At 32.0% G+C, this 16,634-nt stretch overlaps 1 protein-coding gene across 2 annotated transcripts in view; it reads left to right on the forward strand.

The window, feature by feature from the left end:
• Positions 1-2,575: 2,575 nt before the first annotated feature.
• LOC106683410 (WD repeat-containing protein 20) overlaps positions 2,576-16,634 on the forward strand; it is a 26,381-nt gene continuing 12,322 nt past the window's right edge. The window contains exon 1 of one of the 2 annotated variants that reach the window (XM_014424860.2): positions 2,576-2,907. In XM_014424860.2, coding sequence (XP_014280346.1) covers positions 2,656-2,907 — 252 coding nt within the window. In that variant the 5' untranslated portion in view covers positions 2,576-2,655. Of the gene's footprint in view, positions 2,908-13,046; positions 13,180-16,634 lie in introns of those variants that run through there. The other variant, XM_067050845.1, reaches the window with a different exon arrangement.

Consider the following 16,634-nt stretch of genomic DNA (forward strand, 5'->3'; position numbering starts at 1 on the left):
TCCTAGGATATATTATAAATACTGACATTAGTAAATGACAATGTTATAATAAAACATAAATACTAAAATAAGTGATTAACAGTTTTTTTCCCGTATATTTCCTTCCCTCCCTTTCTTTTAGTTTCTTTACCTCTTTTATCAATTTACCTTTCTTTTCTTTTTTCTTCTCTTCCTTTATTCTTCCTGGCTCCTGGCACCCCACGCAAGGGTGAATACCTATATCGAGCTTTAAGCCGTTGTCCCATTCTCCTCAATCACGGATCTGTTAGCTTTAGGGGTTTCCTTTAAATGACGAACACCAATGCCCAGCCACTTGCAATCAGTTCGTTCTTCAAATGCATTTTATCACAGAAATTGTCGTAGAGCCCTTACACTTCGGTAGCCATGATCAACACCCAGTCTTTCAGCACATGATTTCGACTTCGTAATTGTATGTAGAATGGGACAGGGCTTCGGAACATTGGGCAGTCGCTGGGTAATGGACCAATGCTTCAAAGTAGCATCCAACTGACAGCGGATCCCCAGTCCCAATCCTTGAAACTTCCGCGGCATGTATAACATCGAAGAGATATTGGCAGGGAGCCCAATAATGGCCTTGATCTCACGCAGATAATTGTATCAATACCTTCCAATATACAAGACGTATCTTTGTAAGGAGTACAGTCTGGAGAAGGTAAGTAAGCCCGGGAACAAATTCTGATTGACAACGTTGATCTGCTCTGGGTTGAGCAAGGAAGAGCTCACTAACTTTTCGTGTTCGTCATTCAGTTCCATCACTGCTTCCTCATTAATACAAGTACTCCGGGGAATGTACATCCCAAATTATTTGGTGTCCTATGCTTATATTGATTGGATTAGATCTCCATTCTCCATGGTTTCAGCTCTAATTTTTTCACGATGCAACCCACACATTTTTGAGGATTTATAGCGATCTCCACGAAGAGCCTTTGGACACTATTTATAATTCTATCTGCTGAACCCTTGTTGCGTGCCAAGACAGCCTGATCCCCGCCGATCTGGCTGGTTGTGTAAGTTCCTACTCCAATTTTGATCTTTCTTGCATTTAGGAAAGATGCAATCACGTTTTTGAGGTCGAGTAACACCTCTCTTGCCTCTAGCGAGCGAAAACAATGTGCGCATAACCAACATTATCGAAAGCGCCTACTACGTCAAGAAAGACCAAAGCGTAAATATTTTTGGTGTCTTTTATCATTGCGTTGTTGATTTTGGCGCTGACGTTTGTTCTCGGCAAACTTTTAGCGAAGTCTTTGATATTTGCTGAAGGTGATCTGCTTTCTTAATTCGTAGTCCAGAACCTTCTCTATGATTCGATGCACAATAGAATAAATTGTTATAGGTTTTCAAGAGGAAATATTTTTCGAATCTCCTTTTCCCTTGCAGACCAAGATTGTGCACCTCTGACATAGAGTTTCTGAATCATCTCCGTAATTGACTTAATGATGTGTGATATATGAAAGTATTTAATCGTGCGGACCGATACCAAGGGAAAACGGGTGCATTTTTCATAGTCCATACGTTTACAAAGATTTTCGTTTTCAAAGAGGATTCTGAACTGACTTTCGTTGTTAGCTAACTGAAATGGGCATTACTTAGGAGCGTCGGCATTCATAATATTTTGAACAACTCTCTTCCTCCGATTGTAATAGTTATATAAATGTACCTCGTACTGGTATTGCTCCTGCCGACGACTCCTTTCCGAAAGGGTCTTCTTGGTTCGCGTTTGGTTTATAATCCGCCCCATGCTTGTATTAGGCAACTTAGAAAATTTTGGGAACATCCCCTGGCACTGTCGATCCTTACTTCCTTAAAAAATACTGAATACGCCTTGTCGAGAGCCTTCTGTGGAGTGTTTATAGGCCGGAGTGTCATTTGCAACCAACTAACCTCACTCACCTATAAGAAAGCTTCGACATGGTTACTTGACTCTTGAAAGTTGATTTTGTTCATCTTGTTGGTCGTGATTGGAGGCATTAGCGAGAAAGAAGGAATGTACTAATATGTAGGTGTCCACAAATGCCTGTAAACGCTCAGCCCAGCTGGGAAATGAGTTTAATCATTGAGTAAAATACAATCACTGTAAATATTTATTTTATATCCACTAACCTTTTCTCAATGCAAAGTATATCAGTGTTTTTTGATTATACGGATTCTGTTGTTAGAAAATTGGTTCACGATTCCCTACATTGCACTATCCGCTTTCATTGTGTCACCAAAAGATCTTTTTTGAATGATGGGATATTCCAAATTTCAACCAGTCCAATGCCCTCACTGGATGAATGAACTCATTTCCTTTTCATTTACAGATGTGTAAAATCAGGACGCTAGGAATTTTTCACCTCAAACTGAAAGTCCCGAAATAATTAAATTTGACTGTTGGTAGAAAATAATTAAAATTAACGGAATTACTTTTACCTAGTTTACAGGAGAGCATATTTTTTAAGACCCTAAGAGAACCAATTCAATCGCAGATAATAATTTAAACATCTTAACTAAAAAGTTTTACTTGAATAAAAATATGCTAGGTTGTTGTGCCAGAGAGATGACCTCCTTGGATTGTATTCCGTGCCGTACTGCTGTGTAACCCTTGCTCTTAAACGGTGTTTACTCTAAATTTCAACCTTCTAGTTTTCAGAGATGGCTCTAAATGTTGACAGTGGAGGTAAAGAAGAACTCAAAACTCAGTTCATAACTAGGGAAGGGACGTATAGGTTAATGACGCTTTCAGAATACTCACGACCAAATCGTGTTGGGTACACAAATATACAAGGGAGCACTTCTGTTCGAGTGTCGTTCGTCACTTTACCAGATCCTAATGGAAATGGTGATAGGATTTGTTTTAATATTGGAAGAGAGTTGTATGTTTTCATTTACAAGGGTGTGAAAAAGGTTTGTATTGGTGTATATGATTCTTTTTATGTTATTTTGAGTGTTGTTTTAGTATTATAAATATTGTTCGAAATTCTATAAAAGTTTCTGGTAAAACTGCCCCTCTTAATGTTAATCACTATAATTTTTATTCCTCATATGTTGTTTTTTATACACTTAGGATTTGTTATTTTTTTAATAGTGTAATCTCCTTATATCCTGGTATATGTTAACCATTTTAAATTCCTAAGACAACATGAAATTTAGAAGCTTCTGTATGCCCCAATAATATTAATTTTATGTGGATTTTTTTGTGTTCAAAGTGTTATTTCATAAGGACTATTTTATACGTTAAAATTACTTAGTTTCCTCCCTGGCCTAAATTTCAAAACCTCACATTTTTCAACAATCAAGGAGGTTATACCTATCCTAGTTAATTTATTTTAACTTGTGATCCAACTTCACAACCTAACTTCAATTTGTCATAAGGAACCTTCATGGTCTATTAATGTTTTATTGTTCATAGACGTATTATATAATAATTGTATTATTCCTGACTATTTTATATTGTTCCATAGATCAGGCTTTTATTGAAGTTTGTCTAGAACCTATTTTATTCCTTTCCATTAGAGAAAATTTAAATATAATTTGTGGAGTTAAAAATCTATTAATAAAATATCCCTGAAGTACTGTATTTTATGTTCTAAAAAAAAGTTTATCTTCCAAAATAACTATTAGTTAAAGTCCCTGATTGTTATCAACTACTCCCATTGGCTCAAACCTAAACTTTCTGGTTTCGAAAAATTGATACTGTGCAAAACTATAAGAATTAAGATAATAATATAAGGTGTAATAGTGCGTGTTTGGGTTAGTTATTTGACAGCTGTCATAAAATGTAGGAATACAGAATCTAATTTGTAATTTGAAAACGACATACATCCTTGATGTGATATTAGAATATCCTTCTCTTACAAGTTCATAAGGATTTTATTCTGAGAATATTATTACTGTCACCAAATTTTCTTGGGCTGAACTTGTTTTAAATGCTCACAGTTCAAATTCCTAGCTTAGCTAAGCCAAGCGATAGAGACATCATTACATTTTTAGTCATGTGGCCCTTTTTTTCCAGAAAGCCAGCCTTAACAATGCTATGCTATTGAAGTAATATGATGAAATTTGGATGAGCTCATTTAGGTTATTTATTTATTGGCATTTCAGTCTATGGAGGTTAAGGTTACTAAGCCCTTGGTTCCAATCTTTTTTAGAAGTTGTAGAGACCTTCCTTTGGCCAACTTCTATAACCTTCATTATAGCTTCAACATGTATTCATCTCTGAGGTCTTCCAATTATTTTTACATTCTTCAAACTGTGCAGTCCTTCCTTTCTCTATTTTCTGACCACACTCCTTTGCAGCCTCAACAAATTTCGAATCCTCAGTAAGGGCAGGTAAAATTTGATGCCTATAGGTCTTTCTCAAATCCATGGTTTTACATTACACAGGTGTATAAACCTATATATAACTGTGTTTAATTCTTATTTGCCTTACAGCAGTGTCAATAAATAGATTAAATTGTGCAATCAATTATTATTAAATCGATCTCCCTCCCGAAATTCCTTGCCATCATTAACGTTTTGGGAGAGAACAATACTTATACTGACTTCTTAAATAGTTTCTCTCAGTGGTATATTTATTAACCTAACTAATATCATGAATCCTATCATTAAAAACACAACACATTATTTTTTTTTTGTTACTGACTATCACATGTTTGGTGGGAAGCTGTTAATAATTATAAAATTACGCAACATAACATTATATTTCTAAGTCTTTTCTAGGATTTGTCTTAAACCATAGATTTGATCACTTGTAGATCTACATGTCCTAACCCTTATAGATATTCCATGATTTATTTCTCCTCAAATTTTATAAATGATTTGCCCCAATTAAAATATTAAATTGTGGTAAATCATTAAATATATTAAAATATTAGGCCCACCTTTTCTACACTTATACCACATTAAAAAGCAGTCCTTGATCTTTGTGGATACATTTCATCCATAGTTTAAAACATTTCTGAAAACTTTTCACTTCTTTTTGGAAATTCCTACATTTTTATCCTTTAGTTTTCTTTTGGATTATCCATTTTTTCTGTATCTTTTTCTCTTTCCCTACTTCTACAGAGGTTTTTCAAACCCCCACCCCCTTGCTATATAACAGTTTTGCTTTTTTTTTAGAACTACCACTTGTGCCTTGCCCCTTTTACTATCACTTTTTTTCTCTAATTTTCAAGTTAAATTTATTTTTATCCTGAAATTTTGTATAGCAAAGATCACTGGTACTTTCTTCCTTCAGTCTTTGTTGTCTTACTGATTTTTTCCTTTATTTAGTTTCGAACCAGAACTATTTCATAGCTTTCTGATCAATAGCTAGAAACATTCTTGACATGGATAAAATGTCTTGTCATCAATTTAAGACATGATCAACTTGATTTCTGTTAAATTGGTCTGGTTAACCCAAATTTCTTTATGATTATTTTTATGGTGGAAAATGTTCTTGTAAATAGTTGGTCTTTTTGAATTATTAAACTGATCCTTATCTGCCCATCATCATTGTAGGTTTCATGCCTCTTGTGGTCACTGATTGTATGGTTAAAGCATTATTCCTTTCTTATTCTTGCATTCATATATCTCAAAATGCTTAAAACATTACAACTTACCAATTCTAAATAAATCTTTTCAAAGATTCTCAAATCTTTATTATTTTTCATCTTCCATATCTTCTGTTGGTGGATGCATGCTAATAATGGATGTGTTTGCAAATTTTCTTTCTCACTTGATTTTTCATCTATGGCCTTAAATGAAATTCAGTAAGGTTTGATGAAGATTGTCTTTTATCAGAACACCTTTCCCAAATACATTTGATTTGGTCCCTCTTTAAATCATGATAAGAAGCTAAACCAATTACATGGAAAACTTTTTGAAATAGATGAAAGTCTATTCGCCATAAGACAATATCCTGTATGTAAAATACTATTCTTCTCCAAAAGCTTTCTTTTAAAAGCAATATGCTTGGATTCTGCTTACTGCTTCATCAACTTCATGTTAGATAGGTCAGAAGTCATATTCCCATGTCTGCACCAATTTATTTATCATAAATAAGTTTGTGTTGAAAATAGTGATAAATATCTTTGTTTCATTAGTTATCTAGTTATTTTATTTATTTTTTATAATTCACTTCAATCCTATCTTTATTAGTTTATGTATAGGAAAAGTTTCTACAAATGATATATTTTAATTCATTTTATCTGCCATGAGTTTTCATTTACTGGTTTTGATTTATTTAAGAAAAAATATCTTCATATAACAGATATTATATCTTCTTATTTAAATAACTGCTTCAAAGCTTCTAATCATTCATCTAATAAGATTATTATTGCTTTTGTTGAAGTTTTATTCTGAGGGATGTAACCTGAATGTTAGGATTATCCGAACTCACTGTCAATTGGGCAATCTAATGTCACTGTGAAAACTAGCTCTGTATGCATGGATAGATTCTGGTCAGAGTTATTAAAGAAACAATTGGTTATTTTAATTTAATTTATCTAGAATCATTTATTTACATATTTTAAAGTCTTCAAATATTATCTATAGCTTTTGTTATAGAAACTGTAAAAAGAAGACTTACTGGAAGGAACTTACCAACCATAAAGCCTGTCACAGGGTCATATTTCATCATCGAAGTTCCTCTTTAGAGTTCACTTAGGAGTAAATTTATTAGAATGAAAATGAATGAATGTTTTATTCTTTTGGGTTCCATTCCCCATTCTTGGGGGCTATGTGGGTTTCATATTAGCCTCTTGTCAAGAAGGAAGCCAAGGTCCCAGTCTGTGTTTGAGAAGGGAAGTGGTATAGAGTTAAAAAGGATTGGCAGAAAGGATCTGTGGCAGAGGGTAAAAGTAATATGTTTGCATTCTTATTTATTGACTTCAATGCACCAATTGTTGGACCATTGCCCAATCGGGAAAAGATGGTTTATAGGTTTAGGGATGCAACTTCAGGGTCTGAGTGGTAGAAAAGGATGGCAGAATCATCAGCAAATATAGGCAGAAGAGTAATTGACTCTTCTGTATTGTTGAAATTTTTTTAATCTATATTTGTCTTACATTATGTTATATTATTCTTATTATTTTATAGATTTAGGTTATATCATTCTTATAGTATTCTAATAGTGGTTATAATCCAAATTAAACAAATAAAAATTTGATTCAAAATTATAACTAATTCTTGTTTTGTTATAGCACAGCACCCTTTAGGGTGCATTATGCAAGGGGGCAGATCAGTATGTACGCTTAATGCTTAACTATTTTTTTAATATATAAATATGAATCAGATGTTTAAATCATTATTTACAAATAAGCAATAAAAAGGTAAACAAAAAATTATAATAAAATTTGTCGAATAATCTTTGTGCAAGGGGATTTAACTTTGTGTGATCCAACTTGATCTATCAATTCAATTTTGAAACATTTGAGATCAATCTTGCTTGTATAGGTGCCATTCCAATAGGAAGAGAGTATTTTTGAACGACAACCCTTCTGAAATCTGAAAAGTTCGAATTATAAAGGTTGACACAGGTTCTAGTGCATCCTAAGTGGTGCATGTCGGTTAAGTTTATTTTTTAGACAAATATTTTATGATTTTATTTTTTAAAGATAGACTCAGTGACTATTCCAGAAATAAAATAACACAAAAAAAAAAAAATGGTTATCTTTCTATTATATTGTATCATATAAAAAAAATGTAATTTATATATGTCCGATCACGGATTGATCAGTATGCTGTATAATGTAGCAGCCCGATGTATTTGGGCAGCATGGCTCTCTCTTGACCAAATGACATGCAGTACAAATGGCATTAGATGGCAACTTTTTGGACTAGGCATGCTGGGTCCCACATCTCAACATGCTCGGCTATCATGTCCACTCTATAGCTACTAAATAGTCCACAATAAGCTTTAAGGGTGTTAAATAAATACATTGACATTTTGAAAGCAACAAATATAAGGTACACCCTGAAGGGTACATTACACAAGGAACTGTAGACTATAAGGTGGTCAGCTTTGCCCTAACTTATATCCTCATCTCTATGGTAAAATTACTTGATGTATAGAAAAAATACCCAATACTATTAATAACTTTAAATTGTGAAGCTAACATTATTATTGGAGCCTTAAGGGAGATAACACAGCGTTTTAGTCAACCTTATTAGAAGTATTCCTAGAAATCTTGAGGTAGCTATTTAAGCAAAAGATAGTATTATCCACTATTCAAAGTTTATTATAATTACTTTTTTTTTTAATTTTAAGTTTTTGTAATCACCAATTGGTGTTTTTAAAAAATATATATATTCTTTTTCTCTTTGTTACTAGTTTATTTATCTCAATTTTACTCCACATTTATCAATTTTAAAATTGCTCTTAAAACTTGCAGTTATTTTACAGAAACATGTGTACTGTTGGAATACATTCCAATTATAGCTGTTGCTTATTTTCATAAATTATTACTTGAATTCTCATAACATTTATTTATTTATTACCACGTCATTCAAAAAGAATTAATTGATTTTGTAGTTCACTAGGAATTCAGTGGAACAAGTTGCATGCCATTATAAAAAAACTTTTTTCAATTTTGATTAGATAGTGGTTGCTTCCAGAACAAAGCTGTTAAGGGATAAAGCTATATCAAAATGTTACAACCAGGCTCCTTCCTTTGCTGCAACTCACCCAAGTGACTTTTTACAGTAAGATTGAGTGCTATCCCTATCCCATTGGAGCTTGCCAGTGCAAGTATTTTATAATGAAACTGTGCCTCATTAGTGGATTGGTCCCAAGAATGCTCAGGATTCTGCTCTATTCCATGGCCTTCAAGATCCATGCAATTTTTTCCTATGAGGATTCCTCAAGGACAATATTTATGTTCCCCTCCTACTCATTCATTGTATGATTAAAGTGTACTTAACAAGTATGGTCAACTAAGTGAATCGTGTATGCTTTATTAGTGTTTGGGATGAATTCTTGTATCGGCTGATGTAGATTGTTCTGCAGGTGGTGATTGAACAGATTTGGGAGAGGGAAAACAACTTCCACTTCAGTCAAATACTTGTGAGTTGGTTGCAATTTTGTACTACTTTCTGTTATGAAAATATATCTTAATGAAATCGGTTCATTCTATTTGTAGGATCCTGTTTTGTGCCACCTGATTTATTCGTTTGTGTGTAAAATCATTTTCCTTTATATGCTATTATTCATGTTGTTACTATTATGCTGATGATTAAATTGACAAACATAAATAAAATAAAATAATCAAATTGAAGAAAAGAAATAGAAATATTTTGGAACAAACAACCAAGTTAGATTCACAAAACTTCTTGGAAATTGGACTAGAACTTGTTGGTTAATCTACTGACAACAGATTAAAATTAGTTCCTGCAGTGCGGTCTTATTTTAAGATTTGGTTAAGATAACAACCAATAAGTATAGAAAATATAAACAAAATGACATAAAGTAATTAATTTCACAGAATGGGATTTATAAAATGAAGTGATGAGAGAAGTAGAAAATAAAATGTATACATAGGTAATTGAACAAGTAGGTAAAATAACTTAATTAAGGAAATAAAATAAAAATGAAATTATACAATGCAAAGAAGTATTAGTTATTATTAATTTAAAAATTTAAATATGGAAAGAAGAAGAAAATTGAGAGAAAGAAAATATATGAAACCATAATAATCAATAAAGAGGCAAAATATAAGTAAAGTTTAACAAAATAAATGAATAGAAGAAAAAAAAATTATTTTGAAAACAACAATAATAAAATATGGTGAACATAACTAATAGTGTGGGTAAAGAAAATGAGAAAAGAAGAGGTGGTAAAATAAAGATAGGGAAAAAAGGAATAAAACGAACCTGTTAGCTTGAAAACCAAACACCAAGTGGTATTCTGCGCCGATAACGGCAAATCTCCGAATTAAAAAAGACGTTACGAGAAAGACTAAGTGTTTTTAAGAGGAAACGTTACAAGTGGGTAAAAAATAAAAAGTAAAAAGTAGAAAATATTTAGAGGAAGAAAGCGTGTGAGAGGGTGGCAACAAATGGTTTTTGGAAAATGTTAAAAATATATATATATATATATACTAGGATGACGAAGTACCGGAAGATGACAAAGTGTCATGGGTATTTAATAACAGTTAAAAAGAGGAAACGTATGTAACCTATGTAAGCAGAATTACAATTAAGGGTGGAGCAAGGGATGCAGTATACAATATGTGATCGGTATGGAGGAGGGATAGGGTCTTTTAGTTTAGTGTAAATATTAGATAGTGTGTTGTGAGGTCTGAAAGCAATACGAACCTTAGGTATATCAGAACGTAAGAGTTTTTGAATGTTGTCGGAAAGAGAGGGGATATATTGTAGTGATCTGTATAAGGGGGTAGAAAGGGGTTGTGAAGAATAAGGTGAAGTGCCGAGACGATTTTTGTAATTTTATAAAAGTTTATGAATGATATGGAGAGGGAAGTTATTAGCTAAGAGTATTTGTTTAATGCGGTGTGTGTTTTTTTCATGGAAATGGGAATCAGAAAGGGAAAGGCCATGGTGAATAAGGTTTTTGGATACGTTAATTTTTTGATGGCAAGGATGTTGGGAGTGGTAATTTAGAAGTCTGCCTGAGTAGGTTGGTTTGATGTACCAGTCAGTGGATATAGTGTTGCCTGGGTTTCTTATGATGAGGAGGTCAAGGGACAGAAGGGAATTATTATTTTCAATTTCTAAAGTAAAATTAAGGCATGGATGGTAAGAATTAAAGGTGGATAAGATGTCAGGGATTTTATCAGGATTTAAGACAAGGAGGAGATCATCTACATATTTTTTAGTAAGAATAATGTCAACTGGAAAGAGTGAGATAACGTAATCAAGCAAATCATTTAGGACAATGTTGGAAAGATCGGGAGCTATAATAACTTTTATGATTGCCCCCTCTGTCACTGAAAAAGATTATGCCTTTCTTAATATTTCACCTTGATTCGATATTTACTGTAGTATGTCATGTGACAGATGCTCCAGAACCATCCATGAATATATGGAACCAATCTGGTTGTGGAATCTTTTCTATTACCCATAACTTTTCTGATATTATGTTAGGTCAGAATTAGCTGTATAATTGATAATATGAATTATAAGATATATCATAAAATATTTAAATAGTGGAGTAGTTACACATTTTGTGAAATCTTTTTTAAAAGAAGAGTTAGTGATACAAAGAGATTACTTAATTTCCTTTTTATCTCTGATATGATAAAAAAATGAAAATATGAGATAAGGTGGTGGAAAATTTTAATATACAACAGTTAAAAACTAATCTATTGTATTAGGATAAAACTAAAGAGATGACTCAATGTTACACAAATAAACCTGAATAACATTTGTACTTTCTACTCACCCAACATTTAATATATTTTGACTATAAATTAAAATAATCTTGTTACATATTCTGCCGGTCAGCAGCAGCACCGGTTCAAATTCGGCCTGGGAGTGGGGGTTGACTTTTATTTCGTGGTGGCCCCACGGAATGAAAACTTGACCTCCACTTGGTATGAACTTGAAATTATTTATCCTGTTACATGTGCCATAAATCAACTCTGGGGTAAGGTTTGCATGGAAATCGTAATAACTTGTTAACGGCTGTTGGTGATTCACACTGTTAAGACATGTTGGGTCAAAGACTTGCTCAATATAAATTTGTCTTAAAATCTAATTTACTATCAGAATCAATAAAAAAAAAAGTACTCCTTTCCATGGGAAATTCCAGAGTTATGTAGGTTGGAGAAGGTTATAAAATCAACAGTAACCTCAAAAAATAGACTACATGACTGAGTAAGAATCAAACTAAAATTTTGAAAATTGTATAGGTTAGAGGTGTGAACCTCTCTATACTAGGACACCCTCTGTGTGTGTATATGCGTGCACAAATCTAAGTGTAATATATGTGAATAAAAAGATATATCAGCATGTATTTTTAAATTAATAATAAATTCATTCATAATCTTCTATAGAATAGTTTCTTTCTGCTTTGACACACTCTTGCTTCATTAAATTTCTACTTTCTAAACAATTCTGCATTTGTTTTGTATTTTTATTTTTTAATAAAATGTTTTATTTGTTTATAAATGTTCTTGAGTGCTATCACTGTTTTGTTCTTCAGGAAGAGCTGGAAGTCTTGGTTCTATAATTAGAGGAGATGCTTAAAATGACATAAATATATTATGACTTGTGTATTTTTTTTTTACTAAGAACTGTTGCTATCTTAGACAGTAGATGTCTTATGGCTTAAGCATTCCCCCTATAATGAGAACTAGATCAGTTCAAGCCTATTCAATTTCAACTTTGATGATAATAACTTTAATTTTTCGAAAAGTTGCTATGCGCTAAATACCATAGTTGTCTAAAACAAATGTTACTCTATACTCTTAATGTTGTCCATAGATCAACTAATAATAAATCTTGGTGCTTCTAAAATTGGGTGGGGAGAAGGAGAATTAAAAATGTATGGTTCACCATCCACATGTGTAACAAGGACTACTGAAATGATGGGCTATTTTTATTTCTCTCAACCTTTGAGTTTTATGACCTAACAACTAATTCTTACTGAAGTAGCACCTCAGTTATCTACTAATGAAATGATTTATAGGGTTCTTGATGATCGAACCTGCTTCTGCATTATTCATGGACATAGATAGTATTAAATTTAAGCATCATTATACACTTTAAAAATCAGATTTAATTTCATCTGTTTTGGAAGATTATATTTGCCTCTTTTAAACCCTTACCTTTGAACTGCCATGGATTATAAGGATATTTGGAGAATTTTATGAGTTTTGGATATGCTGAAATACTGAAGTATTTCAAATTGAAGAATAAGTGTTTATGACATGTGGTTAAAAGTTCATGTGATATTGGCAATGTTTCCATTCAGTAATGACTTCTAACAATTTATTGTATGTGAAAGAAGTTAAGCAGAAAATACTTCAACATCCGGTGGTGAAAAAAGTGAATCCTCTGTATTACTGCTGTTTTTAAATTAGATACAAATGTTACAGGTCTCTACCACATATTGTTTATTAAAAAGGCTGAATTAACAGTTACATTTAAACATGATATTCAAGTTAATGGACTTCATTATTGAAAGTCAACCTATTTATATGTTAATGAAGACTAGAAAAGGAAATCTCCTTTATTGTAAGTAATGAAAACTTTGAAAATGTACTAAGTATTAGTCTAATCTTCAACTGTTGTAATGTAACATGTTTTACTTTTTAAATTCACCAACTAATAATGTATTAAATTATAATAATTTACTTTCTATACTCATAATTTCAATAATTAACATCTATCTTGAACTTTTTATGTTGAATGCTGTGTAAAATTTCATTTCAAATGGTTAATCAAATAAATAGAAACCCATCAATTATACAAACACATCCAAAAAGACTTACCAGCCTTTCTGATTCACAGAAATTGACAATTGTAGAAAATTAGTGATTTAAATTATATAGATCTTTAAAATTTGAGAAAATGTTCTTAGAGTTCTATACCAGAATTTTTTAAAGCTTTGAAATTCAAGTCATATTATTATTGTATAGTTTTATTTGTCTCGAGAGTGGATAAAAATTAGTTAATGTTAATACTTTTTTCATTATTTTTTCTTATTCATTCATAATGATGAATTTATGCTCTAACTTCAAATTAATAATGAAAAAATATTCATATTGACGTACACATACCTACAGGTTCTTTTTTTTTCAAGTAGAGGGAAACTCCCGTCCATTTTTAGTAAACAGAAAATTATAATTACTGTTTTTATTTACACTGAAATAAATAAATCAGTTTTAATCACTGCTAAATTTATTCCCTGCACCTTTGTGTGTCCTCCCCTTCCTAAATTTATTCCAGGTGGCCTAAATTAGGACACCATTTTTGTAATACCCATGATGAACACTGAAACCTGCTATGTCTGAAAAGTTTTCTCTGATTTCATACCTTTCTGCTACTTCCATCATTCCTAGCATGTGATGTGCTTCAAATTGCTGGAACTCCCTCTCAGTCACTTTTGATCTCTTTTCTACCCTCCCCATTTTCAATTTCCTCTTTTCCATCACTTGTTCGATTCCCAGTTGGGAAGCTCATAGAGTGAAAAAAAATTGAAAATATGCCTAATGTGCATCTTGTCTTAAATTTGTTCTAAGATCATATCAAGTAAAACTAACTGCAGCTGCTAAATCACCTTATTAAATGTATATTGAGTATTCGTGGCAATATACCTGAAATAAAGACATGTTTGTAAATCATGGATTTGGAATATGATCAAACAAATTTCAGGTGTTAGTGCATTCCCTTCTTTTTAACATTCTTCCATTCTAAATGAGCTTGTTTATCATGGTACAGTCCACAATTCTAAAGCTTTTATCATTGCATTATTGTTAATTAAAGGATCAAGTAATTTACTCTATGCTGATTCTTCACTTGCTTATGCTTTGAATTATCCATATTGATTTTAAAACCATAATACTAATGGCTTTAATTAAGTTGTCATTTATAATACAACATTTTTTTTTTTGGTCAATGAGGAGTTTAAACACTTCTTATACAGTTATTGTTAAAATTTAATTTTTTTTAAGACAAGGAGGGAAGGAGGTCAAGCAGAATAAAATAAATCTATCCACTTGGTTTGAAATTAATTCCAAAGAAATGAGTATTGTTAATGAAATTTCAGTCTTGTCACCATCAGATTCCGAAAGGGCTCCTATTCAGTAGCTTAAATATTCCATATAAAACTAGATTAAAATATTTCTTAGGAAATATATTTATAATTATTTATGTTAGAGAAATCCCATATGTAATTGAGGTTGAGACCTCCATAGAATGGCCCCCCCCCCCACATCCTTGCTAGAGGCTCACTTACTTTGTTGAAGCAAATTGACAAGCTACACACTCTGCTATCATAAAGGCAATATTTTTGGAAACTGCTTCTTTGGTACCTCCAAGATATATGGTTGCACATGTATACCAACATCTCAGCTGTAGGTACCAGAAATAATGCAGATGTGGGAGTATATTGCAAATATTTTGAAATCTCTGAACCAGCGGGTCGCCTATCAAGTAATTTCGAGGGGAAATATATGCAATAAAATTGGGCGTGTAGCGCCTCCATGAAAGAAATTACTACAGAATCATCATTTTTAGAGATTCTTAGGCAGCTATCCAGACACTGACTCAGAATATTACATCAGACTTAGCAGTGGTGTTGGAGAAGGGATCCCATGTAGTGCTGCAATGAGTTCCTTCATGCTGCCAAATTGAGGGAAATGAAAAAGCAGATGCACTTTCTAAAGAGGTTCAATTGGGTATCAACCAAACTTTCCCCCATTATATACCTCTGCCAAACAAACATGTAATAAAAAAATATATATAAATGGGGAATAAAAAACTCGCAGTTTGTCAGAGGCACGAGAGAACTGCAGAAGGAAATCTAGGGCACCCTTGCTAGTGGAACAAATACCAAGGAACCTGCCAAGAAAATCATGTAGTGTGGCCTGTTTTAGAATGCAGACTGGCCACAATTTTCTGTTAAAACATCTGTTCAAAATTGGTGTATTAGAGTCCACTCTGCAAGCTTTGTCAACTCAGAGAAATGACATAAGCACACTTGGAATCTTGTCCATCAGTACAAGACATTATAAATAATTCCTCTCAAGTGGAGTCTGTCTGGGTGAAAAAAAGTAAATTATATTAGGCTGCATGGGCATGTGTTGCTGAAGTGTCTCGTATTTTGGTGTAATAAAAAAAAAGAAGATAATTTTATGTCTTAGTGGAGGTTGTTGGGTCACTTTTATTGAGACAGTCTGTCTGGATTTCTGGCTTTGTAGAAGTTTTGGGATATATTGTACACAACATGGTATTTTAATAAACTATGTATTACTGTAACTGTACAAATTTTGATGGTTGTAGTTTATGTTTGTACTGCAATTATTTCTCAATGAATTCCCAGATAACGATTATAATATCATAGTTTCCGAAACGAACTTGACCCGTTAGTTTAAACAGTATCTGGAAATTCTGAAACTTATTTATTTTTCACTCAAGAAACAACTCTTTGTTATTATGACAGTAAGTGATTATATTTAATTCTTTGATTGTGAACAAATAGAAAACTTTACTGTTTGACCATTTTTACTTTTGTGGCCTATATAATTTTTCAACAAATTTTCTTATGAAGAGTTGTAAAAAATGTTTCTTAAAAGTTAAAAGATCATGATCATTTTTTATATTTTATTGTTAGTTGTGAATAATTATACTGTATTAATATTTTAAATTATATTGTTTTTAAAAACTATGTAAGTAGTTCCTTATTTGTGAAGGAAGTGAATTATACACTCCTAGTTTAACAAACCGTGTAATAATTTTTTTTTATAAAAAAAAAAAATCAACTAAAAATTTTTGAACATCAATTATTTAATGATGTCATTTAATAATATGTTATTTAATTGGTAATTAATTTTTTATCTTGGATTATTCATCAACTCAGAAATTCAATGCTCACAAAATATAAGAAATTTATCCCTTATTTCAAAGGTATGAACATGTATACATGTCTAATAAAAGATCTTTATGTCAGGAAATAGAAAAAAAATGTG

Source organism: Halyomorpha halys, unplaced genomic scaffold, assembly GCF_000696795.3.
Source record: "Halyomorpha halys isolate HHAL.00 unplaced genomic scaffold, Hhal_1.1 Scaffold481.1, whole genome shotgun sequence".
Classification (NCBI taxonomy): domain Eukaryota; kingdom Metazoa; phylum Arthropoda; class Insecta; order Hemiptera; family Pentatomidae; genus Halyomorpha; species Halyomorpha halys.